This window comes from Nipponia nippon, unplaced genomic scaffold (assembly GCF_047370975.1).
Source record: "Nipponia nippon isolate SJK-2023a ecotype South Korea unplaced genomic scaffold, ASM4737097v1 scaffold_36, whole genome shotgun sequence".
Taxonomy (NCBI): domain Eukaryota; kingdom Metazoa; phylum Chordata; class Aves; order Pelecaniformes; family Threskiornithidae; genus Nipponia; species Nipponia nippon.
This window is the reverse complement of record NW_028262354.1, coordinates 2,126,257-2,150,450: the sequence shown is the minus strand read 5'-3', so window position 1 is coordinate 2,150,450 and position 24,194 is coordinate 2,126,257. Positions and strand designations below refer to the sequence as shown.

Sequence of the window (24,194 nt, the reverse complement as noted above, 5' to 3'; positions counted from 1 at the left end):
CACCGGCTCTTCGGGTGGGATTTGTGCCGGGGCAGCTTGCTGCTCTGCAAAATACCCCGAGGCAATGTTTTTGCCCCTCCGTCATGTGGCCAAGCGCTCGGTCCGGGAGCTGGCTGTCTCCACTAGGAACCACCGCTACGTTTCGGCTAAGCCAAAGCTCCTCGCGTGTGTGCGGTGAGAAAAGGAGCCGAGTCCCTTCCTACTGCTCTTACTCAGCCTTTCTTTTTACGCCTCTGCTGAGTTCTTCCCTTCTGTGAACTGCTGATTATTGGGAAATAGCTTGGGTTTTTTGTTTTTTTTTTCTTCTCGGCCAGATGCTTTCCGAGCGGGAAGAAGCAGCTTAGCAGGATGCTGGGGTGGTTTAGTGTGGTTTTAGGCTTTTTGTCATTAGAAATAATTTATTGGCAACAAAACTCATGGAGGTCTTGGGGCCTGGCTCTGCTGAAAAGCAGTGGGATGGAAGTTCACCCTTTATTTCCTTGTGGCACTCAAATTTGGTTTAAAACAGCAGAGGAATTCCTGCTTCACACTGTCGCCTCTGCTTTCCTCTGAAAACCAGAAAAAGCAACAAATATTTGAAGAAAGCAATAGGAAAAAACCCTTCTTCCATTGTAAAGCGGCACGGGCCGAACACCGACGGAGGTGAATAATTCATTCCACTAAAAACACAGAAACAACCAAACTTTTCCCGCCCCTTTCCAGCAGCGGAACAAGTGAGCGGTGTTTTCCCCACGCTCCCCATCCCCGGCTCTCCGATGACCGCAGGAGGCTGCGGTCCCCGCTCCATCCCCACGTGGGGGGGACCCAGGAGGGGGGGCCGTCCCCATCCCCGAGCACTGGCCATGGGGATGGCATTGAACGGGAGCAAACTGAAGTCCAGATCACCTCCCTGCACCCTCAGCCTGAGAACAAGGATTGGGCTTTTCCTCGGTGAGTTTTTAAAGACCACCCATGCTCCTCCTTGCTGCAGATCCCACGAAGCCCAAAGCAGGGCTATGGGTTAATCCCAGAATATTTGGGGCCTTCCTGCACAGGTGGGCATCGTGGCTGTGAGCACCAGTGGATGCCAGCTCTCTGGGTGAGCTTTGTGCCGGGTTCCAGCTCTGTGGCACTGGGATCGAGCGTTAGCAGTCGTGATGGTGCTGTGTGGGAGGAGCAGCTGCCCACCTCCGCTGCGGCAGCAGGGTTTGAAGGCTCTGTACAGCCCCAGGAAGCTGTTACCGTACATGAAATGACTTTCTTGATTGTTGTTTCCTCTTCTTCTGGGGGTCAGGTTAAGAACCCGTAGCGGGATGATGCAGTTCTCGTACAAACTATAAATTGATGTTCTGCTTTCTTCTGGAGGTCTCTCTTGCGCTGTCTCCAGTGAAGCATTCAGCAGCACCACTCAGTGCTTTGAATACTTTCCACTTAAGAAAAAAAAAGAGTCAATCAGCCAAAACCAGTAAACACATGGCCCAGGTCTCTGACTTGAGTACACCTGTTCTTATAATGAGCCCGGCAGCAGATACTAACTCCACTGTAGCAGAGGCTCCGTGAACCGAGGCATGGGCTGCAGCGTGTGGCTCTGGCTGCTGATCTCTCTCGGCTGCGTTTGGGGTATGTACGTTTTCCTCTCTGTGAAATACTCGGTTTGGGGTTTTTTGTCGGATATTAAGACCTTTAGAAATTGCGAGCTATGCGCCGGGTGGAAGGCGGTGTTAAAGGAGAAGCTGCTGCCCGGGTGTTCGTGCACCGTTCGTGGAGCCGCACACGCACTGCCTGAGACCTTAACTGCTTGGACCGGAGTCCCTTCGCGGTGGGTGCCCCTTTTTGACTCCTTGCTCACACACGCACTCGCTCTTGGGAGCTTTCTCCCCGCTCAGGCTTGACCCTAGGTTTCCCTGAAGCAGAGTCTCCGACACGATGTGCGCTAGACAAATTTATTGAGCGGTAGAGCGGTGAAAAAACAGCCTGAGCTGGGTGCCTCTGGAGAGGGACCCTGAACAGGGAAATCCCTGGGCGATTATACCCTTACAGTTTAAATTCCCCTCCCCTCACGCGACGGTTGCGTTCAATAGCAATATTTGGGTCTGGGGTCTTCTTGGTCCTTATTGGAGCCTTTCTGTCTCCAGGCAGGACTTTTCTTTTCTTAATGGATGCAGCTTCTGCTGATGGTTGTGCCTACCTTATCTTTCTGGTTTGCACTGGTTTCGGGGCCTTCCTTCATGTAGCTAAGCAAAAGTTCAGTATATGGTCAGTGTGTCCAGGTGAAAGTTCTTGTGGCCTAAGGCTTTAGCAATCCTTGCTACTAATGCGATGTATTGGATTCCATTTGAGCTAGAAAGTGACTTCTACAACAGGCAGATCGAGTATAAATATTCATATAGAAGATAAATGGCTCGCAACTCCAAGCTGGATGCGTGGTGCATCCCTAATATGCTCCTACTCAGGCTGAGGGAGGAGAGAATAAAAGATGATGAATGAACAACGATGGTGATGGACAAAGTGTAGCTGCGATAGTGAAGCACTCTACCGTGCGTTTTAATGGGGTATTAATAGCACTGAGCAAATAATTTAGTACCAGACGTGAATCGGGGTACTTGAGATGAAGGTCCTTGACAGATTGTCTCACTCTCTGCGATACTGAGTGTCTCGGATCAAGAGATGCTGGTGGGCTGGGAGATGGTACACAAGTAATAAAATGTGTATAAGGCGAGTGGAAAGGGACTGGCAGCGGGGCAATGCCTGTTTTCTGGGTGCCTGGAGAGCCCTGGCCAGCTGTGCATGGCGTCCTGGGGACGATGGTGTCCTGGATGAGTTGAAATCTGCTCCAGACCAGCTGGGCAGGGAGTGAGGACCACCCGGATTGCCCAGGGCTCGTGGCTCCTCTCCTCCCAACCCGTCGGCAGTTATGGGAGGATGCTGCAAAATCGGTTTTGGTGGCACTGAACCTGAGCAAAAAAGCTTGGGTGAGTCAGGGCCCCTGAGCAGAGCAAAGGGAGTTGTGACTAATCCTGACCCTCTTCTTGGTGCCAGCCTGATGTCCGTTCCCCTTCCCTGGGCGCACTGTGTGTCCCTGCAGCCCCGTGAGCCCGCTGCCACTTCATCTGTGTAACTACGGGGTGTAAAACAAATGGCTCCGCCAGGAAACCAGAGACCTTCGCAGAGCTGGGGTTTCTTCTCGGCTCTGCTGGCTCAGTGTTACTAGAATACCTGCCTTTAAAATCCCCCCTGGGGTTTTCTGCCTAGCCATCACACCGAAAGTCCCACGAGCCCAATACCTGATGTGAGGGCTGCTCCGGACCTAGCGCTGTGCCGGTGTGGGTCGCTTGCCTTCCTCCAGCCCCTCCATCTTCAGCACGGCTGGTTTCAGACCTCTTTGCATCCCTCCTCCTGCAGCCTTGCTCCAGCCGAGTCACCTTCCCCGCAAAGGAGATGCTCCTTGATGGAGGAGAGGGTTTTTCTAACGTGATGTAAAAAGGGCTTTTCCATTTGGTAAATAATGAGGAACTTAACCGCTGCATGTCAAAAATACACGTTGCTGAGAAGATACAGCAATCCGCCTGCGTGCTGGGCTTTACAGTAAATGTATCAAGAAAAAATGTATGAGGCACGGGGCCAGCCAGACTGCGGGGTTTCTGAGGGATGACGGCCACGTCTGCATGGCTGCCTCGATGCTGGGGAAGTGCAGTCCACAGGGACAGCTCAGAAACTGCTGTGTTTTGTGCCGTGGAGGGGGAAAAAATAAGCGATGGCACTTGCTTGGGATGGTGGCGGGGAGAGCATTGGCTCTGTGGTTTTTACTGGAACCATATGTGCTGCAGGAGAGGCAGATACTGGGCTTATCTGGGCCTCCCCAGATGTGTTCTTCTGGGGCAGCTCCTCCTCTTTTCCCCTCTGGGGCAAAGCCTCGCCCCGATGGAAAGAAGTTGGTAGGAAACGTGGGGGTGACACGGTGGGGTCCCTTCCACGCTCCCGCTGCCGGGGGCTGGCAGCAGTGGTGAGCTGGCACCTCTCCCCACGCTGTTTCCTACAAAAACAAACTTGTTTGCCTAGGGGCGGGGGCAAATATGAATCACTGCCTTGCTGCGAGAAAGAAAGGGTTTGGGGGAGAAGATCCTCTGCCGTGTGCTCCAGGAAATCTGGGTGGTTGAGATGCTTTGGGACTCGCGGGGGATGCTTGGACATCTCTTCTTAAGAGCACTTTTCCGTGGCCACCAAGAAACACATCTGGGACCACCTCGACCAGGAGAAAGACAACTGGGGTTTACACCTGAGCCCACCTCCAGGAGGCTGCGTTTCCTGCAATTTCTACAAGACAAGTCCCACCGAAGGTTTCTGGAGCTGAGGTGCTTGAGGGAGGTGGGTGCCATGATGTGCGCCCAACTGCAGGCTTTGGCCAAGAACCACCGAGCATCGCTTCCCTCTGGACTGCCCTGGCGTCACCGGGACTTCTCCAGGCTGGTCCCACCGCTGCCAGCACCCTTCTCCCAGGACCAGCATCCCCACCAGACTGGGACCACAAGCACCTTCCCCTGCTCGAGGCAGCCCCGCTGCATGGGGTGATGTTTCTCTGTGCTGGCTGCCTGTCATTGTGCCAACAGAAAGCCCAGAGCCTTAAATCCGGATTCAGCCATCACGTACAGCGGTGCCCGATGCAGGAGAACGCTTGAGGCTGATGCAAATGAAGACTCTCTTGCCTCACCCTGCGAAGGCGAGGGTGGGGAGGAAGAGCAGAGGAAGGCAACGCTTCCCCTCTGGCTCCTGAGCTGAGCCCTCAACCGGGGGTTGAGGATGTGGGGCTGAGGGTTGGGGGTCACTCCTTTGGCTCTGGGGAGGGTCCTGCGGGGTGGGCATGGGGCAGAGCTCACACCGAGCCCTGCTGTATGGCGCAACTCGTGTTCCCACCCACCAGCCATCGCTGGTGCAGGATGTGGTGGATAACCCAGAGCTTGAAAACATGGTTAGAAAATCAGTCGAAAACTGAACGGATTAATCTCGCACAACACAAGCCATCCCCAGTCTGTGGATTAGCAGGGTGGGTCCAATGCTGTCGCCAGGTACCGCAGCTCCGCAGGCATCCTCCCTCCTCCAGCAGAGCCAGGATGGTAGGGGACGGTTGCTCCGAGCCCCCCGTGCCTCCCTGCCTGCCTCAGCCCCTCTCTCTGCTCTCCTCCCAGGCATGGGCCGCGGGGTGAGGGAGACGGTGCTGGGCACCTTGGGGAAGGCGACGATATTGCAGATCCCCCCCGAACTCCGTAACCTCACCCTGCACTTCGGAAAGGCCGTGTGGAAGCGGGACACGGAGGACCCGCAGAGGAAGCTCATCCTGCTCGAGTACTGCCACGGCAACTACACCAACTACATGCAGGGTCAGAATCGCTTCCACAAGTTGGACTTCTCCCTGGAGATCCTGAACACCAGCCGGCAGGACGGGCATCTCTACGAGTACATCGTCAGCAAAGGACCAGAGGAGAAAGTCTGGCAGATCCAGCTGGAGGTGTATGGTGAGACACGCTGCTTTGGGAGGACCGTGCTGGATGCTCCCAGCCTCTTGTGGTGCTGGGAGCGGGTCTGGGAGGTGGGCGGTGGTCGGGGCAGGGTGGGAGATGCCCACCCTGATGTCAAGAAGCAGCAGTGAGTCCAGGACCCTCTTGCAGCCCCATGTGGGTACCCCCAGGAGCCTTTGGGTGTGTTCAGACCATGTCCCTCTAATGCCGTTTGCAGCGGGTCCGGGACCAGACTGGTTCCTCTCCATCTCCTGGGGATTTAGGAGAGGCCAGCAGGATTTCCCAGGCAGGGGCCAAGGCAACGTTTCCATCCTTCCCCAGACACAAACCTTTGCCCCCTCCCTCCCTCTCTCCAGAGCCAGTGTCCGATCCCAGCATCCAGATCCTCAGCTGGGCACTGGCCAACGGCAGCTGCACCGTCACCCTCAACTGCACGGCGGAGCGAGGGGACAACATCTCCTACAGCTGGGGCAGCTGGGACAGCAGCACCTCGGGGCTCTGCTCCCACCATGGCAGCCTCCTGAACCTCTCCTACCCGCTGCAAAACACAAGCATCACCTGCGCCTGCATGGCCAGCAACCCCGTCAGCAGACGAGTTGTCAACTTCAGCTCCTCCGAGTGCAGCTATGAGCAAGGGGGTAAGTCCCCCATTTGCCAGCCTGGCTCTCTCCAGTCTCCCAATCCTGCTCTTGCTTTGCAGGGGACTTTTCCACGCTGCTTTAGGCAGCCTCAAAGGAGCCTTTTGCAAGAAAAGGGGCTGCTGCGTGACCTGCTCAGGCTTGCCCAGTCCTTCCAGTAAATGCCAGCTGCGGAGCCGTGGGTCCCCGCTGCCTCCCCGGCCAGCTCGGCCACCCCACTTGCTGCACTCCGGTGCTCAAGGCTCATTTTAAATGCATGAGACTCGTACGCTGGGTGGTTTGGGGAGGATAAAAACCTCGGTGACAACTTCCCCCTTGGAGGCTCTTGGGGCAAAAGTCATGCTCTCTCTCACTGGGATTTTCTAGCACTCCCTCGTGACATGGGGGACTTTTGCCAGGGCTGGGCGGTGCAGTGGCTGCCCTTTCCCGGGGGACCCAGAGGCGAAATCACACCTCTGCTGGGGCTCTTGCAGTGACCTGTGCTGAGAAAATATCCCCGTGGGGAAAACGGTTGGGACTCTTGCTTAGGAAAGGGAGATGCTGAAATGAGACACTCCAGGGGCGTTTTGGTCTTGTTTTTCACCCCCTTGCCCCAAAACCCCTTGCACCGCGGGACACCCCTGCATGGTGTCACCAGGAGCGGGGCCACCCCGGGTGCGTCCCCGTGGTGGGAGCCTGGCTGGCCACTGGAGCTGCAGAGCTCTGTCCCAGGGCCCCCTTCTCAAGGGGCGTTGTACAAAGGGGCTGCCTCCCCTCCGTGAAGACACCGGAGAAGTTTTTAGGGCTTTATCTGGCCCTCAGCAGGTTTTTTGCTGACTGTTGCAGTCTGGAAGCAATTAGAGAGAGCTCTGCTCAAGAGAAGCATTTCATCCCCTTGTTTCCTGTTCTACCAAGATCTTCAGCCCCAAAATTAGGTGATGAGATGAAGAAAGATTTTTAGCAGCCCGTTCAGCTCGGCTCTGGGTGACGCTGGGCCCCAGGGCCGGTGGCTGACCACCTCCCCTCTCTGCCCCCCATCCAGGCAGTGCCGGGCTGAGGACAGAGCATCTCGTGCTGATGGTGTTGGTGCCCCTCGCCACAGTGTTCACCGTGGTCTTCGTTGCCCGTTTGGCCATGCCCAAGGGTGAGTGCTGCGAGGGAGGGGTGCTGGGGCAGCTGGTGGCCCGCGGGTGGGGTGAGCCTTGGGGGGGTCCAGCGAATGGACCAAAGGGCTGATCCCCACGGACACCCCCTCTTGGGAGTCCCCTGGGCCTTAGGAAGGAGCAAAATGTGTTTCTCTTGAAGCATAGAGTAAAAGGCAGGAAGGAAACCAGCTTAAAAAAAACCCAACAAAACAAAAAAAGAGGAGGGGAAAAAAAAAAAAAAAAGAGAAATGTGACTGCACGTGATCTCTAGCCCTTCACCCGGATGATGGGCTTCTGAGATCGTATCGCTCGGTCTCCAGGGGAACTGAATGATCCCAGCCCAAGTTTGAGAGAGCGTCATCTCTCCGAGTGCCTCAGCCAGGCTGTGCTATCCCCCCCCCCCCCCCCCCCCGCCCCTTCCCTGTGTAGTGACAAATTTGCAAAGCTGACCTGCGGCGACCAGAAATCCTCCGACTGCGGCCGGGCAGCTGCAGCGATAGGGATGCAGCCAGGTCCAGCCAGCGGGCACCGTGGCGGGGATGGATCCAGCACGGGCTCACCCTTGCCGCACCTTGGGGCACAGGAGCAGCTTGCAAAGTTCCAGGGTCCCCTCGGTCCCTGCTGCCGTTACAGCTTGGTGACTTTTTTATCCCGCTGCAGCCAGCCAGGAGCACTCGCGCTTGCCGCTCGCCGAGGACAGCGCGGTGCACACCATCTACTCCCAAGTGCAGCGGGTGGAGGTGAGTCACGACCAACACGACCCCAGCCATCCTTGGCGCACGGGTTAAAAAATACTCCTTTAGCGACGGGACCCTGAGTGCTGCAGCCGGCGGGGAGCGCGGGCACAACCCTGCCGGGGTTTCTTTGGTGGGGGTCTCGGATGGGGGCAGCCTGGCTTTGGGCAGCAGCGAAGGCAGCAGCACCCAGAACCCCGGGTTGTTGCTGGGTGCCTCCTCCTTGGTCTGCAGCACCCTCTGTGATGGGCTTTGGCCACTGGGTGTCAACACAGCCCCGCGGCTGGGGAGGGAGAGGGCAAAATTGTGGCTGGGGGGACTGGGGTGGCCGTGGGCTCCCCCGGGTTCACTCATCCCTGCCATCCAGGAGTCAGCCTGGCCGCTGTTAATTTGGGAATTGCTGGGAATAAGGTTGGGTGCTGCAGCTTCCCCAGCCCCCAGCATCCCAGGGTGGCTTTGGGGACAGACTGTGTGTTTTTTTTCCCCCCTCCCCGAGTCCTGCTCAGCGCAAACTGGGGAGGAAATGGTGGGTCCATGTAGGGTGGAGGGAGGGAAGGGTCCCCGTGGTGAGCTGCCTGCCACTGCTCATCCTTCACTCTCTGCGCAGAAGCAGAAAGTGGCCCCCGCCGCCGAGGACCCCTCCTGCACCACCATCTACGCTGCAGCCACCGGCCTGCCCCCAGACATGGCCCCGGCCCCCGGCAGAGCCCCGTGCACCCCACGCAGCCCCCAGACACAGGCGCCCGCCCTACAGGGCCACCCACCCCTCTCGCAGGTAAGGGTGGCTGCCTGCCCCAGGCATTGCCACGGGGCGACCCACGGCCCCCCCCCCAGCTCAGGCACCTCGCCAACCCCTTTGCTTCCCCGCTTTTTGCTGCAGAGCCCCGACAAGGAGCCCATGACGGTTTACGCCAGTGTGACGATGCCCGTGGCCTGAGCCTCTCCAGGCAGCAGCCCAGCCCAGCCTTTGCCTCTGCTCACCAGGCACCGACGTCCATGTTTCCAGCTGGAGGAAACCCTGCTCATCCCTGGGGAATCGAGGCAAAACTCTCTGGCAAGCTCCAACCCCTGCCGCAGCCAAGCTGGGACTGCAACGATGGTTGTGGAAATGAGGACCGGTGGAGCAAAGAGCAGGGCTGAAGCAAGGCAAGAAATCTCCCTGGGCTGCAGCTAAGGGTGGCCGGCAAGATGCCGAAGCACTGGGAGAGGGTAGAGGGGCTCTGGATGCGACCCCGCAGCTGGGCATGAGCAAGGGAGAGAGAATCGGCGCCTCGGAGGGGAAGGGTCAGCCCATCAGCACAGCAGCGCGGCGCTGGGAAGGGTGGCCGGAGGGGGTTTGCACCCCAATGTCATCCCTGCCCTGTGGGTTTTCACTCCATGGCCTCATCCTGTGGCCCCGGCTTCACTAGAGGGAGCCCCCGGTTCGTGGCAGCCGGCGACACCAGTGACACATAGCAACGCGTATTCAACGGCAGTGGGGAAATATCGGAAGAGATCTTTTTTCCATTTTTATTTTTTTTGTCTCTGCTCCACAACCGGTTGCAAAATGCCTGGAGTTTGGCCCAAGCAGTGAAGGTGGCTTTGCAATCCGCTGCCTGGCGTCCGCCCAGCCCCAGCCTGGCGGGGGGCACCGGCAGCCGATGCCTGTGCCTGGGGAAGCAGCCGTGGCCCACTGCACTTTTCCATCCCCATCCTTTTCCACTGATGACTACGGGAACGGGGAGGATCTTCCAAGTGGACTATTTAAAGCTCAGTTTCTGGCTGAGAGGGGGAGGCAGCCCCTGCCCGTGGCCTGGCCGCTCCCTGCCCGCGGCAGCTCCCAACTTTGCTGCAGAAGTACCCGGTGTGGGGATGCTGGAGGAGGGACCAGGGCTGTAAACTTGTTCCACTCCCCTCCCCAGTCGGAGTTATTTTATAATTCCAACATGCCTCAGTTCATACAGTAGGTCTGATCTCATGTGCCGCTGCTAGGGGAAAGGAAAAATAAATTTCTAGTAAAGCCTTTTGGGAAGGTTTGCTGGAAGAATGTGTCAGGGGCTGGATCAGGTTTTGAGGGGGAAGAGAAATCAGTGTTTTTGCATCTCCCCAGCTTCCTCATTTCATTGCTACAGAAAATCATCTGAGCTGCTTCCTTGGAAAAGTCTGCCCGCAAAACAGCCGCTTCCCCCAGGAGCGTGGGCAGGTCCAGGGAAGGGCAAGGTCATGCTTGCCCTCGTGCCTCTAAAATGGTGTAAAGGCCCCAGATTCTGTGCCTGGCACTTGGTGCAGGATGGAGCTCGGTGCTGCCTGTGTTGGTCCTTGCAGAAGGATGGGGCACCCTGTGATGTGCCACCCTTGTGGGCACCCAAACATTGCAGCCCGCCCCACGGCTGTGAGGGGATATCGGATGCTCAATACGGGGAAGAATTCAAGTAAAAATGCCAATATTGCCATTGCAGAGGAGCATTGAGCCACGATGCTGCAGGACCCCCCCCCAGCTCCCAGGTGATATTGGAGGAGGCAAAGGGGGTTACGGGGTGGCTCATGCCCCAGGGTGTCTCTATGTGCCTCTCCTCTCTCTCCCCTACCAGGGAGCTGGGAGAGAGAAGATGTTTTCGGTGATGTAAGTGCTTTGGTATTGAGCAACGATGCCAGTCCCTGTGCAAATGCACCCAGTCACTGAGCCTCCCGCAGCCCAGCATCGTGGCAGCGCTGAGGGACGACAGCAGCCCCCGCTCCCTTGCTGGGGTAGAGGAACCAGGGCTATTTTAGAGCCCGACATGCCCAGCTAGTCCAGCACACTTCCCCCACCTGAATTTCAGTATGACGCTGGTGTCATGCCACTTCCTATAATAATCTGAATTAGGGAAGTGGCTGCTTCCCTGCAGTTGTCATTCAGGTGTCCCGTCTAGGGGGGAGGGAGAGTTTGGGTCTCGACATTCCTTATGAAGGATGTCCCCGTGACATTGGTCCATGAGGACCAGTGCGCTCCTGGGCGCTGACCCGCGGCGGTCTCCACGATACCCCTCTCTTAGGACTGATTCCCATAGAGGAGCTGGGACGCTTGTCACACACGGCCACGATGGTGCTCTTTGTCCCAGCTGCCACGCTCACCTTTGCTTGGAAACGGACTTTTTCAGCTCGAGTTTTCACTGTGCATGTGAGATTTTAATCTTCATCGTGTCCCTTCCTGAACCATGTCCCACGTCACTGCAGTGACTTAGCCCTGTGACAAATTACGATTTTCTCCACCCACCGAGGGGCAGTGGAAAGCGGAGTGGACACACATGCTTACATCTTCCTCTTGCCACCACGAGCTGTGGTGGATGCCGGGCGCAGAGAGTCCCTCTCTCTGCACTGTGGGTCGATGGACATGTTTTGGTGCCTGCCGCTCGCCCTTCTCCTCCTCCTCCACCAAGCAAGTAAGTGCAAGTTGCTCCTTTTCCCTCGGTGGTGGAAGGAAAGGAGCCCGCGGGGGCTCGGGATGATTTTAGGGACTCCCGGGAGAGCGGGGATGGGGTTGGCGTGTGCAGGACCAGCAGTGCCGAGTGCGGCTCCGCAGGGATGGAGTTTGTCCCAGTGATGTTGGGCAAAGCGGGGTGAAAGATACCCGGTGCTGGCCCCTCGCTCTCGTGTGGTCGCTCTCGGCTAATGAGCGAACTCATCGCCCCTCAGCTCCGGCTCGGTCTCTATCCAACTGCTGCCAGATGTGCACGGGCTGCCGCGCTTGCTGTTCTGCTCCGTGTTCAGGGTCTGTGCCCCTGTGCGTTGTCTCTGAGTTATTTCCTGTGCTCCCGTGGCTTCGTTGTGGGGTGTTTAGGGCTGTTTGGAACAGGAGATACTTTCTGCCTCTTTTCAGGCAAGGGGAAACGGGCAGAGATGCCGGCTTTGCTCCCCCCCCCAGCCTGGAGGCAGGTTTCACCACCGATGAGCACTGCAGTATTCTGCTATTTCAGCAGAATTTCCTTCTTCAAGTTTACGCTCCCCATCAGCTTCTCCTTCCCTGCAGTTGGAGCTGCCTGTTCCCAGTGTCCCAGAGGTGTCCCTGCCAGGTCAGGCAGGCGTGACCAGAAACGCAGAGCCCCGGGGCGAGGTGACAGCCTCGGGATCTGGCTGCCCGGCTGAGCCAGGAGCAGGTCCCGTTTTGGGAACTGGGGAGAAAACCTCCAGCCCAGACTGGGTAGCACTGATTTTTGTTTTTAAAGAGGAAGTAAGCAAAATAAGAGGGAAACACCTCTCTCCTTCTCGGAAGAGGATAGAAGCAGCTGCACATTTAGGGAAGAGGCCACCCATTTTCTTGCCTGCTTGTGTAGGTGAGCTTGGCCTTTCAGTCTGGTGATGAAAGGGAACCGGCCTGACCTTTCTGAGCCTTCGCAAACTCCTCCTTGCACTTTCATTTTACACCTCCAGGCTCTGTCCTTTGCACCCCCTTTGCATGTGGGAAGCAGCGTGGGTGTCCCATTGCTGCAGGGTGCTGCTTGCTTCACGAGCCCTGGGGGGGTGCGAAACAACAGGTCTTCCTGAGGCTCAGCTCAGAGCCTCAGGGGCAATTCGTTTATTTAAAATAAAAAGGAATCCTCTCATTCCTGCAATCACCTGCGATGGAGTGGTTCCTCAGTGCTCTCTCCATCCAGTGTCGGTGATACGGTGCGCATCCTTGTCCCCAGGGATGCCCCAGAGGGTTTGGGTGAGCCGGTGATGTGTGCTTGGAGCCCAGAAACCCAATCGTCTCCTGGGCTGCATAAAGAAATCGAGGGAGGGGATTCTGCCCCTCTGCCCCGCTCTGGGGAGACCCCCCCGGAGCCCTGCGTCCAGCTTGGGGTTCCTCAGCGCGGGAAGGACATGGAGCTGCGGGAGTGGGGCCAGGGGAGGCCACCGAAATGGGCAGAGGGTGGCCCAGCTCTGCTGTGGGGACAGGCTGAGAGCTGGGGGTGCTCAGCCTGGAGAGGAGAAGGCTGTGGGGAGACCTCACTGCAGCCTTGCCGTGCTTGTAAGAAAGATGGGGACAGACCTTTTAGCAGGGCCTGTAGCGACAGGAGAAGGGGGAATGGTTTTAAACTAAGAGAGGAGAGATTCGGACTGGATATAAGGAAGAAATTTGTTACGCTGAGGGTGGCAAGACGCTGGCACAGGTTGCTCAGAGAGGCGGTGGGTGCCCCATCCCTGGAGATGTTCAAGGCCAGGTTGGACGGGGCTCCGAGAAACCTGATCTGGGTGACGATGTCCTGCTCGTGGCAGGGGGTTGGACTGGATGGCCGTTAAAGGTCCCTTCCAACCCAAACCAGTCCATGATTCTATGACTTTACCCGCAACTGTACGGTGTGCGATAGCAGTGGGGGCTCTGGCCCCTATAGATCAGCCTGTCCGTGGCATCACACTGTGCGATCGCAGTGGGATGAGGCTGCTCTTCTCGTCTGAGGCTCTTCTTTTGGCCAAGGACCTTTCCCCGAGCCCTCCTGCCATCTCCACCAGCCAGCCTCCGGGCTTGCTGTGCGTCCTCTCCCTGGGCATGCCGCCTTCAGCTCGGCTTCTCTCTCCAGCATGCACTAACGACAGGGCAGAGGTGACCAGCGCCACGGGCAGGTCTGTCACCTTCTTCCTCAAGAACCTGGATGGAGAAGCTGCAGCCTGGAGCTTTCACGACGATGTCATAGTGACTGTGAAATTTGGCAATCCTCCTGAAGCCATTTTTTTGGATCAAAAGTACAAGCCACGCTTGGCCTTCCCCAGGAACGGCAGTGCGCTCACCATCTCCCAGCTGACGACAGATGATGCTGGTACCTACACAGCAAAGACCTTGGGGATAAAAACCACCTTCACCCTACACGTATACAGTAAGTGCCTTTTAGCGTTGATGTTTGTTTGTTTGTTTGCTTTTTAAGGCTTTGTGCTAAATGGGAGGTTGGGGATTTCCTGACAGCCACCCACTTCCCACAGGGGAACTGGCAGTGCCGACGGTGACCTGTACGATGCAGAACTGCTCGGCCGACGGCTGCCTCTACACCCTGCGCTGTGCCACGTCGGGCTCCGGCTATGGCAACGTCTCCTACAGCTGGAGCATGGGGGACTTGCCAGGGAGAGAGGGGCCCACGGTGGTGGTGGAAGAGTCACTGCCGGGCGAGCCGCCGCTGCTGCTCACGTGCGTGGCACAAAACCCTGTCAGCAGCCGCAACACCAGCGTCGTCTTGCCCGCTGCCCTCTGTGCAGGTAACAGCCAAGGAAAGACGTGTGGGTGGATGGCAGGGATGGGCCGTATCCTTCTCCCAGTGGCTCCAGCTTTCCCCCGAGCTGTGCCTTGGCGCACAAAGAGAGAAATGCAGACCCTCGGCAGAGGGACTTACCTCTCTCCCTGTTCTCTCCCTTTGCCACGCCGCCCATGCTGTCAGAAAACACAACCCACCTTTCCACTGCCGGTGAGCTGCCGAACCTCCCATCCGTGTCTGGCCTCGCTTTTAAATGTCTGAGTGTGCCCAAGCTAGCTAACAGCGTCCGGCCGCCACAGACCCCCGTGCCTGAGGAGGGGGAGATGGGGAGCCTGAGGCCAGCGCAGTCCATCTCCTCCCAAAACAGCTCGTAGGGGATATCCAGGCTTTCTGGGCAGCGCTCTTAGCATCCGTGTGCTGTCTTCATCACCTGGGGAATTTGGGGAGGGGAGGTGGGTCCGCATTTCTAGCTTGTCCCCCCAAAAAGCTTAGCTTGGGATGGGAACATCAAATCACTTTGTGCAACAGGGAGGCAGAGCCAAGGATGGGCTGGAGGTGGCTGCCACCAGCCCATGTGGGGTTTTCCCCCCACCAAAAGCCACCCGTGAGGTCCCCAGAGTGCAGAGGGATATCAGCAGGGGCAGCCACGGCCGCGTTGGGGCTGGGGCAGGAGTCTCCCAGCCGCTGCTCTGTCTGCAAAGCCACTTGTCCTCGTGCAGCGTGTCGCCTCCTTTCCGTGTTGGACCACGTTACCGTGAAATAAGGGTCTCAGTGGGGTGTTGAAGCAGAGACGTGGCCGTTTCCTCCCACTCTGATGCTGGGAAGAGGCAGATACATTTGGGGATGTTGTCACCAGATCTTCTTCTCTTTCAAGGCACCTACTCCAGCAGGTGGGCTGGAATTGTGGTTGCGTCGATGCTTGGAGCCGGAGTGTTTTTAGCAGTGCTTATCTTCATGACCTGCTATAAATCCAAAGGTGAGCTCCTTCCCCTGTGGGTAACCGTCCCTGCAGACCTGGCAAGCAGGAGATGAGCCCTGCAAAAGCGAGGATGCTGTGTGGGGTTCGCTTTGGTTGCTGCTGCTGACGAGAGCTCCATGTTGCTTCTCCCCCAGGCTGGAGGATCTTCTCTTTGCCCGCAGCTGAGGTCAGGAACGTAGGTAGGTCTTGGCATTTCCCTCCCTCACCCTTTTTCTTGGTGGGAATAGCTTGGTGGTAATTAAGATCGGGAGGGAAATCATCCACTGCCTTGACTTGGTACTGGACTGCACCCCAGCTGGCAGGACCCTGACGCCTCCCCGCGCCCCTGCCCTGCGTGCACAGAGGCAAATGAAAGGGGGTGATCCCAGGCGATGCTGTGGTGGCTGAAGCCGTGCTCTCCCCCAGTCTCTTCCTGCAAAACTTCGTGCCAGCCCACCGAGAAGGAGCTGGGAGCACAACCATGAGATCACCAAAGCAAGAGGGATTTTGAGGAAAAGATAAGAGCTGACAACAGACAACCGGGAGGCAGAGACAAGCAACGAGGGGTCGTGTGCTCCATCGCCAGAAACACCCCCCGCAGCACCGCGTGCGGCTCGAGCAGCCGCTGCCAGCAGCAGCCGCTGCCTGCTTTCCCCAGCTCTTGGGGGCTGAGATCCGAGGCTCCTGGGGGAGGTGGAGCGGCCCAACAGCAGCCGCAGGGACTGAAGCACACCCTTGGCATCGTTTTGGGATCAGGTCTGCTAGACTCAGGGGTTCAGGCTGCAAGTCCAGCTGAGAAACATGGTGGAATCAGAGACCACTGGACCATCTCCTCTCCCTGATGTTCAGGGCTGGTTTTTGACGGGCTGTGCCGTGCCGGTCACTGCCACAGCTGGGCAGCAGGCACCTTGCTGACTTTTTTTTAATTTTTTTTTTTTTACATGTGTATTGTGTTGCTGCCATATGCTAAAATAAAGCTGACGCAAACGGGGGAGTTCCTGCCTTGTGTTTTGCATTTGTGTGTGCCCGAGCGGGATGTTGGGGCACAGCCAGCGCCAGGACCACGGGCTCCTCCCGGCCGAGAGCTTGGATCCAGCTCTTCCATTGGGAACCATGGGCAAAACCTCTCTCCGAAGAGCTGCTCTCTGCACAGACTGAAGCCTGCATGACTGTTCCTCTGTGGGACTGGCAGCAGTACTTCAAAAGGAGAGGCACTGAAATTTTGACCCAAAAATGGGATTATGAAGGATTTAAACCCTTTCTCCCCCTCTGTGTTCAATGAGCCAAAGAACGAGCTGATGCTAACACTTGCTGCAACGGTGGCAACGTATGAAGGAGAGACAAGTGCATATCACCCTCCGAAAGCAGGCGGGGATCTTGTATTTAAATAAAAAAAGCTGATTTTCACTAGCAAGTCCCTTTGACTGCTGTCCTGTGAGCTGGAAGCAAGCACCCCGCTCCCGCAGTGGCCAGGGCAGGAGAGATGGTGGGATGCGATGCTCACCTTGACCCAGACCCACAGCAAACACCTCCAGCAGCTCCGAGGGGCTGCTGGGTGCCGCAGCTCCTGCATGGCCGGGCTTTCACCGAGCCCGGCACACCTTAAGCCGGGATTCCCTTGGCAGGGAGCATTCCCATGGCACTGCAGGACATGCAATGGGATCCACTGCAGCCCCTTCCCGGCTGCGGCAGCCTGCTCCCTTGCTGACCCTCTGCTTTTTTGTCCTTGCAGAGGCCGTAGCAGATGATTACGTGACGGTGTACGCCCGAGTCGGCCCTTCCCCGCAGGTGAGTTTGTGCAGGATCATCCCCATCCTCCAGATATGTGGCTGGGCCAGGCTGTGCATCTGGGGGGTCCCTGCACGGGACGGGGATGGCCGGGGGGCCACGTGGTGGGGACGGGGAGGAAGGACGGCAGCTGGACAGCCCCGGGTTTGTCTGTTAGATCCTCCCGGGAAGTTGAAGGGGGACATGCCAACGCCGGGGCTTGCCCAAGAGCAGCCAGCACAGCCACCTGCCTGCACTTCCCGCTGCATCCCCAGGGTCTCTGTCCCTAGTCCCCACCAAACTTGGCTTCTTTGGCTCACCCAGGCTTTGAGACCCCTTTGCCAGCTCCAAGCCCTGGAAATAGTTTTTCAAATCTTTTCCGCAGCTGTGCCTGCAGAGCGTCTCTAATGCACAGCAAGACACCACAAAGAGGACACCGATCCCTGATGTGGAGACCTCCAAAACCATCTATTTCACCATCCAGTCTATGGGCCAGGTGAGTTGGCGCTCATGACCACCTCCCCTGGCGGGGCTCCAACACCAAGCAAGGAGATGGGCAAGGCCCCAGGGTGAGAGGCATAGCCCTGGAGCAGGGGGCATGGACAGACGGGGCTTCACTGGGCTTTCGTGGGGTCCAGAGCTTCAAGCCAAGCCTGTGAGTCCTGTCTTTCTTGCCAATGGAGGGATCGGCTCCCACGAGCCCAAGCAAAGCTTTTGTCCCTTTGTAATTGCAGACAGATGATGAGAAGATGGGCAACGGTGCACTGGGGTGTCAGGAGCAGGATGAGAAAACCATCTACTCATCGGTCAGCTAGCCAGACCCCTCAGCATGGCCCTGGCACGGCTCCGTGCACCCATGAGCATGCTCTGAGCGCGATGTTCCTCTCTGCCTGGCCCCGGCCCATGGGGCTGCAGCATCCCCTCTTCCCTCCTCATCACTGCTGCCCCCCATGCGCCTGCTGTCAGCGGTCCCCAGCCATCGACGTGAGGATGTAAGCGCCCTGTAAGTGCAGGCTCATCTGGCACAGGAGCTCTGCTGGTGTTTTGGCATCCACGTGGGGTTTGGGCTCCTTTTTCTGCCCTCTCTAACCAGACCAAGGAACATGGACCAAAACTGTGGCTGCAAACCCAGCCCTCCTGGTGCAAGGACATGAACTGATGCTCCTGGGATTTGCCCAGCAGCATCTCGTGGTGCGGGGCCTCAGGACGAGAGGACGGGAAACCTCAGGGCTGCTCTCCATCCCCCAGCCTGTGCTGACACCGGGGGTTGCCCTGACCCAGGTGCAGGACCCTGCACTTGTCTTTGAACCTCATGAGGTTCACACGGGCCCACCTCTCCAGCCTGTCCAGGTCCCTCTGGATGCCATCCCGTCGCTCAGGCGCGTCAGCCGCACCGCTCAGCTTCGCGTCATCTGCAAACTTGCTGAGGGTGCACTCGATCCCGCCGTCTGTGTCACTGATGCAGACGTTAATCAGTACTGGCCCCAGTACGGATCCCTCGGGAACCTCTTTTAAGCTTGGCGAATACTTCGGCTGCTTCATTTTGTTGCTAAACCAAGAGAAAGCAAAAGTAACCCTTTGTGGTAGAAAGCTGGATAAGGAAAGCCACGTACTTCTGCCCGGGTGCACACACCCAGGCTGCTGCAGTTTCAGTGCCGGCTGCTTTCCCCAATGCTCGCTGCTCCCGGGCCTGCTGAGGGCTTTCCAAACCTCGCAGCACCCCGGCACCATGCTCAGCATCGCTTTATGCCGCCAGCGCGCTGCTTGTGGTCCCCGGAGACGCTGCAGGGCCGTGCTGGGCTCCAGGGGCAGGAGATGGTCTGGGCTTGGGGGGAAACAGGACAAGGAAGGGGGCTGGTGCTGTTCTGCTCCGCTCCTTTGATGTGTTTGTATGTGAGGTTTTATTTTTGGTTTACATATTTGTATGTGAAGTGCTGTGTTTCTGGTGTTAGGCGGCTTCCCAGCGGAGCTCTAGGGAGGAGAGCGGCTGTCCGAGCCCCGAGCGATGCAGGGATACTGCACGGCGCGGTAGCGGCCGCATCCCACCGGGATGCACGGCCTGCAGCAGGGTCTGCGTGGGTTCACCCCGAGCTGGGACTTACGGGGACCTGGGTGCCCAGCAAGCAGGGCCCAGGGCACATCCCCACCCTCCCTGCTCCCCAAACCCACCCAGAGCCTGAAAACTGAGCAAAACACACACGTTGGCATTAATTTTCCAGTGCCGCCGGACAGACAGACGCTGTCCACACTGGGAAGCCTCTTCCCGTGCGTGCTGCTTCCCCCTGCTCTTTGTCTTGTCTGTGCGGATAGTAAATTATTCAGGGATGAAACCGGAGATTTCTTTGAAGTGCCTGGCACAGGAGAGCCCTCTAGGAGCTACTGGAATAAAAATGCAAGACACATCTGGGCTCAATTTCTGGCTGCAGATTATTTTGGGTGAAAACAGCCCATTCCTGACAAGCCCGTGGAGTCATTTGTTTATTCTCTGCATTTTCACAGTAGGTGACAGGCTTGGTTTTGAGTTCCTCAAATGCATGCTGATCAATTAAAAATATATACCTCAGTGGGCCATGCATTTTACCCACTGGTAAATGGGGGTAAAGAAAGGATTTGTCTGTGCCCTGGACAGGGCTTAAACCAGCAGTGATGGCACCAGGGACTGGCCTGAAGGGAGCTGGGGCAGTGCTGGGGCATCACCTCCTCCTTCGCCCACGCCTACGGCTGACGGAGCTCTGTCCCTTACTCCAGTCATAGCCCCAGAAATGACGGTCAGGACCGTTTCTGGCCATTAATCACCCTACTTCTGTGCCAACACCTTTGAGCTTGCAGGAAGCCATTGGTCAGGCAGAAAGGGGAAGGAAGACATTGCAAGAGGGGGAACGGCGGTGGAAGGGTCGGTGGGGCAGAGGAGGATGGAGCCGAGAGGCGTCGGGACGGGGTGGCTCTGCGTCGCGGTGCTCTGCTCTGGAGCTGGTGAGTGGGGCTGGGGGGCTGGCGTGGGGTCCGGGGGCTCCCTCCATCTGTGGGGCTGGAGGGAGGAGGAGGAAGGGGTGATGCGAAGGCAGCAGGTACAATGATGCCTTTCTTGGGGGGACCCTTTGCGGCAGAGCGGGATGCTTGCCCGGCCGTTTTGTGGCAGGCAAGGCTCGGGCCGCCTGCTTTATTGCTTGGCTTAGGTCTGGCTCAGGTCTGGCTCACGTGGGGAGGAGGATTGGGGGTTCCTGGGCTCTCCCAGCACCGAGCTGTGCTGCAAATCTGAGCCCTGGGCTCCCCCGCTCCTGCCCAGCCCTTCGCGGGCCAAACGGCAGGGATGCTCGCTGACCGCCGGGCCCCTTTCATGGCCGGGAGCGTAGTGGCTGTGGGCTGGTTTGCTTGGGGACACCATTTCGCCACTGCCGAGCGCCGGTCCGCGCAGGCACCGCTGCCAGTTGCCCAACCTCCGGCAGCGTCAGCGTGACGCTGCCTGGCAGCGTGTGGCCATGCATGGCTTCCAACAAGCCCCTGGCGTCCACCGCTGCTGCCATCAGCACCTTCTTCGTTAGCGGGGCTTTGTCTCGGCGGAGCCGCGTGGGAGAGCGGTGTGAAACCGGCTGCTCGCCGCCCCGGCAGGATGTGGGACGGCAACGCCCGCTGCTCCGCTGGCATCCGCCAGCCGCTCAGGTGATGGCCCCCCAGCCCCCCACCTCCGTCTCAAGCCACCTGAGGCTGGAGGGACGTGGGTCAGCCATTTCTTGCCCCTGCCTTGCCTTTCCCTAAGCCACGGTGCTGCCGTGCAGGCTGAGCTCCTGGTGCAGGACAACGTTGGGCCAGTGCCGCTCCCAGCTCTGTTCCTGATCCTTGGAGGCACCTCTAGCTTGGGGAGGCATTAACACGAATTAATGACCCTCGATCCCAGCTCTCGTCCTCAAAGAGAAGGAGCCAGGGCATCAAAGCACCACGCAGCGTGATGGCGTCCTGGAGCCCAGGCATGAAAGCACCACGCAGCGTGATGATGTCCCGCAGCCCACCGGAGACCCCACCACAACCACCGGGGATGTGGACAAGCTGACGACGCAGCCAATGGTCACCCCAACCCCTCCTTGGACCAGGGACCCCATCACCACCCCCGTGCCGACACAAGCTGGCGCCATGGGGAACAAAACCCGTGAGTCCCATGGAGAAAGGAAGAGATGTGGCTTGGGGACGTGCCACCATCCTTGGAGGGTCCTGCATCCCCCCAGGACCCCCCCAGCATGCCCACATCTCCTCTCTCTTCCCATAGAAAATGCATCGGCTGTTCCCGTCAGGTACTGGTCCCCTGTCATTTTTGTGGTGGTGGCTCTGCTCGTGCTCTTCTTCACCTACCGGCGGACCAAGGGGGAAGGTGAGCTCCCCCACCGCAGCACCCAGAGCTCTGCCTTCGCTCAACCACGCGCTGGCTTAGCAGGAAAATGTGTCAACTATCTCACAGCCCACATCCTCAAAACATCAAGAACTGCCGCAAAAAGTCAGTTATTCTCATGTGGCGCGATGATGGGGGTATGTGTGGGGGTGTGTGTGGCTTCATGCTGGGGGGGGCAGGATCAGGCCCTCGCACCAGCCAGAGGCTGTCCCCAGAAACCCCTTTGGCCACGGCTTAGCCCCACGGTGAGGCTTCCCCCTTGCTCATATCTGGCTTTAAAAGTCCAGAAGTTTAACCCGTAACTCCCTTTTCTGCTCAATTCTACCTCTCTCGGTGCCAGCTCTGCCCTTTCCCCCTGGGGCTTCTCCTTCTCTGCTTTAACACAAATCTCGAGCTTGAGGAATTTTTTTTCCTCCTGCAAAGCAAACCCGAAAGCTGGCCCGCTCAGCCCCCCACTGCCCCCTTCCCCGGAGGGCTTTGCTGGGCTTTTTTTGCAAAGCCCGCTCGGCCCCGCTGTTTTAACCCCGTCTGCCTGGCCCGCAGGGAGCCAGGACCAAGCCGCCTGGGCCAGCGACTCCTCAGGTGAGGCTGGGCCAGTCCGAGCCCCACGAGGCCGGGGCATCCCGGTACGCCATCGCTGACCCGCTCTCAGGGCCGTGATTCACATCCCAGCTCGTTGCATTGCAGATTTGGGAGCCCTGGACCACCTCCCAGTCCAGGACACCGCCCCAATAATCCCCACTTCCCAGGTAAGCCCGGCTGATGGGGATCCTCTTCCCGGTAACGCGTGAGCTGGGAGGGCTGAGAGCTGCTTTTCAGTCCCTGCGTGGCTTTGAGCAAACCCCAGCCGTGCCTCACTTTCCCCATCTCAGGCGAGTGCTGAGGATGCTCAGAGCAGCTCCTCAAGCAGTCGCTGCCGCTCTTACAGGAGGAGAGGAAGGGGGCAGAGAAACCCCCGGCCCTGGAGCACACCGAAACCTGCTTCTGCGAGCCGGACCCCCCGCCGCCCCAGGTATTTCACCCCAGTGCCCTGAGCCCCGGTGCCCAGGGTGGGCTGGGGGGGCTGCCAGCGGGGCCCCAGCCCCTCCAGCCCATGGGGGTCCCTGGGGAGGGTCCGTAGCCCCCCCCCCGAGCACCTGATTTTGCTTCTCCCCAGCCTGATACCCCCACAGCCGCCCATGGTCCCTGCTGCTCCGGGGAGCCCGGTGCCGACTGAGGGCTCCTGGGGGAGCCCAGTGGCTTCCAGACGCCCCCAGGGAGCAGGAGGCCACCCCAAGGGGCAGAGCGGGGACCGAGCCGGACGATGCTCCCAGCCGGGGACCACGAGCATCGTGTGTCGCCTTGGCCCCTTTCTATGGATGCTCGAGCCCAAATCCCAGTGGGAACGGGGAGCTGCGTGGGAGAGGGACCCCCGTGGCCGTGCTGTGCCCCGTGTGCAAGGATGGGGGCTCGGGGTGCCTGCGCTGGGCACGGCCGAACCAATAAAGCAGGATTTCACCCCAGAAGGCCTGGACTTTCTCTGGCAGGACAGGCGGCACCCCCTGCCCAGCCCCGCCGTCACTTTTTCCTCCTCTGGTGGAACAGAGCAGGGGCGGCTGGCACCAGCCCACGCCAAGGCGGCCGGGGAAGGAGCTTGTGCTGCTCGGTTACAGATGACTGTTGAACTCATCACAGGGCAAAGCTGGGGCGAGGGCTGGAAATAAACACCCCCGGGAGCCCCGCTGCCCCTGTGGGTGACGTGCCCTGGGAGAAGCAAGAATGTCCGCAGGGAAAGGAGGAGCCTGGGGGGGCCCTGAGCTCCAGCGACCCCCCCCAACTCCCGCCGTGCACGCACCGCAGGCGGCCGGCTCCTGTCCCCGCTGCTGGGGACAGCGCTGCAGCGGCCCTGACCTGCCTCAGTTTCCCCTCGCTCTGCTCCCCCCACCTACAGCAACCTTCCTGCGAGGTGCACGGAGCACGGGGGGGGGGGGCCCAGGGCTGAGACGGGGGCAAGAAAAGGTGCAAAAGCCAAAGGAACCGCTGAGGCCGGGTCCCAGTGAATCAGCGCTGCCGTTGCTGCAGGGGGGCCCCCCCAAGCCGGGGTGCGGGGGCCCAGGGCGGCCGGGGGGGGTGCGGGGGGGGGTGCAGGTGCTGGCACATCCGCGGCTGCGAGGCGACTGCAGGCAGCGGCCGGGGCAGGCGGCGGCTCCGCGGGCTGGGGGCAGATCTGCAGCCCCCCGGGAGCTGGGCACGGCCGGGACTCGGCCCCCAGCAAAGGGCTTGGCCTTCGCCCCCCCCGGGGGGGTCCGGGCATTTCTCCGGTCTGCACCGAGGGGGCAGAGCAGCAGCCCCTGCTCTCCTCTGCTCACCCCAGGCCCCTGGCTCCGTAAAACCCCAAGCCCTTCACCCCCATAAACCCCAAATCCCTTGGTCCCCCCAACCCCCAACCCTTGACCTCACAGCCCCAAAACACTTGGCTCCGTAAAGCCCAAATCCTCGGCTCCCCAAACCCCAAACCCTTTGTCCCAGAGACCCCAAATCCTTGGCCCCATAAACTCCAAGCCCTTGGCCCTATAAACCCCAAAACCGTGGCCCCACAAACTCCAAAACCTTGGCCCCACAAATCACAAACCCTCGGCCCCATTAGACTCCAAGCTGTTCGTCCCATAAATACCAAATCCTTGTCCCCTACGAGCCCCCAAACCTTGGCCTCACAGATCCCAAACACTTGGCTCCATAAAGCCCAAATCCTTGGCTCCATAGACCCCAAACCCTTGGACTCTCAAACCCCAAATCCTCGGCCCCTATAAACTCCAAACCCTTGGACCCCTAAACCCCAAATCCTTGGCCCCTAAACCCCAAATCCTTGGCCTTATAAACCCCAAATCCTTGGACCCCCCAAACCCTTGTTCCCCCAACCCCTTGACCCCTCACGCCCC

General features: G+C 58.8%; 3 protein-coding genes across 20 annotated transcripts; all 3 read left to right on the top strand.

Annotated features, from left to right (window-relative positions):
• Window positions 1-1,402: 1,402 nt before the first annotated feature.
• LOC104022804 (signaling lymphocytic activation molecule) lies at window positions 1,403-9,993 on the top strand. 4 transcript variants are annotated; one of them, XM_087772365.1, is made up of 7 exons: window positions 1,403-1,599; window positions 5,163-5,489; window positions 5,849-6,130; window positions 7,152-7,253; window positions 7,915-7,994; window positions 8,596-8,763; window positions 8,869-9,993. In XM_087772365.1, the coding sequence occupies exons 1-7, from the start codon at window positions 1,548-1,550 to the stop codon at window positions 8,923-8,925; spliced, it is 1,068 nt and encodes a 355-aa protein (XP_087628491.1). In that variant the 5' UTR covers window positions 1,403-1,547; the 3' UTR covers window positions 8,926-9,993. The 4 variants fall into 4 exon arrangements, with proteins under 4 accessions (XP_087628491.1, XP_087628493.1, XP_009474834.1 ...); XM_087772367.1 differs by lacking the exon at window positions 1,403-1,599 and adding an exon at window positions 3,924-4,702; XM_009476559.2 differs by lacking the exon at window positions 1,403-1,599 and adding an exon at window positions 4,837-5,042.
• Window positions 9,994-10,127: 134 nt separating this feature from the next.
• Window positions 10,128-19,297, top strand: LOC104022803 (SLAM family member 7). Of its 5 annotated transcripts, XM_087772344.1 has the most exons (9): window positions 10,128-11,389; window positions 13,508-13,801; window positions 13,905-14,174; window positions 14,354-14,380; window positions 15,045-15,146; window positions 15,284-15,328; window positions 16,861-16,916; window positions 17,281-17,391; window positions 17,630-19,297. In XM_087772344.1, exons 1-9 carry the CDS (start codon window positions 11,335-11,337, stop codon window positions 17,708-17,710), a joined length of 1,041 nt encoding a protein of 346 aa, XP_087628470.1. In that variant the 5' UTR covers window positions 10,128-11,334; the 3' UTR covers window positions 17,711-19,297. The 5 variants fall into 5 exon arrangements, with proteins under 5 accessions (XP_087628470.1, XP_087628466.1, XP_087628467.1 ...); XM_087772340.1 differs by lacking the exon at window positions 10,128-11,389 and having other exon boundaries at window positions 11,400-13,801; XM_087772341.1 differs by lacking the exons at window positions 10,128-11,389; window positions 14,354-14,380 and having other exon boundaries at window positions 11,400-13,801.
• LOC148053898 (uncharacterized) lies at window positions 17,771-22,626 on the top strand. 11 transcript variants are annotated; one of them, XR_015707866.1, is made up of 8 exons: window positions 17,771-17,898; window positions 19,718-19,868; window positions 20,898-21,039; window positions 21,157-21,413; window positions 21,820-21,858; window positions 21,964-22,025; window positions 22,205-22,288; window positions 22,433-22,483. XR_015707866.1 is itself a non-coding variant. In XM_087772383.1 (8 exons), the coding sequence occupies exons 1-8, from the start codon at window positions 17,846-17,848 to the stop codon at window positions 22,490-22,492; spliced, it is 816 nt and encodes a 271-aa protein (XP_087628509.1). In that variant the 5' UTR covers window positions 17,771-17,845; the 3' UTR covers window positions 22,493-22,626. The 11 variants fall into 11 exon arrangements, 6 of the variants coding, with proteins under 6 accessions (XP_087628509.1, XP_087628508.1, XP_087628510.1 ...); XR_015707867.1 differs by having other exon boundaries at window positions 22,449-22,473; XM_087772383.1 differs by having other exon boundaries at window positions 21,157-21,381; window positions 22,433-22,626.
• The last annotated feature ends 1,568 nt before the right edge of the window (window positions 22,627-24,194 follow it).

Excerpts from the sequence above, each read along its gene's own strand:
- LOC104022804 (XM_087772364.1), top strand. The coding sequence starts at position 5,030 with ATGCTGTCGCCAGGTACCGCAGCTCCGCAGGCATCCTCCCTCCTCCAG. Across the intron at positions 6,131-7,151 it reads GTGCAGCTATGAGCAAGGGG|GCAGTGCCGGGCTGAGGACA; the intron begins GTAAGTCCCCCA and ends CCCCCCATCCAG. Across the intron at positions 7,254-7,914 it reads CCGTTTGGCCATGCCCAAGG|CCAGCCAGGAGCACTCGCGC; the intron begins GTGAGTGCTGCG and ends ATCCCGCTGCAG.
- LOC104022803 (XM_087772340.1), top strand. The coding sequence starts at position 13,219 with ATGGCCGTTAAAGGTCCCTTCCAACCCAAACCAGTCCATGATTCTATG. Across the intron at positions 13,802-13,904 it reads CTTCACCCTACACGTATACA|GGGAACTGGCAGTGCCGACG; the intron begins GTAAGTGCCTTT and ends CACTTCCCACAG. Across the intron at positions 17,392-17,629 it reads CCATCCAGTCTATGGGCCAG|ACAGATGATGAGAAGATGGG; the intron begins GTGAGTTGGCGC and ends TTGTAATTGCAG.
- LOC148053898 (XM_087772382.1), top strand. The coding sequence starts at position 17,846 with ATGCGCCTGCTGTCAGCGGTCCCCAGCCATCGACGTGAGGATGTAAGC. Across the intron at positions 17,899-19,717 it reads CGTGAGGATGTAAGCGCCCT|CTTGCAGGAAGCCATTGGTC; the intron begins GTAAGTGCAGGC and ends AACACCTTTGAG. Across the intron at positions 21,382-21,819 it reads ATCAAGAACTGCCGCAAAAA|GGAGCCAGGACCAAGCCGCC; the intron begins GTCAGTTATTCT and ends CCTGGCCCGCAG.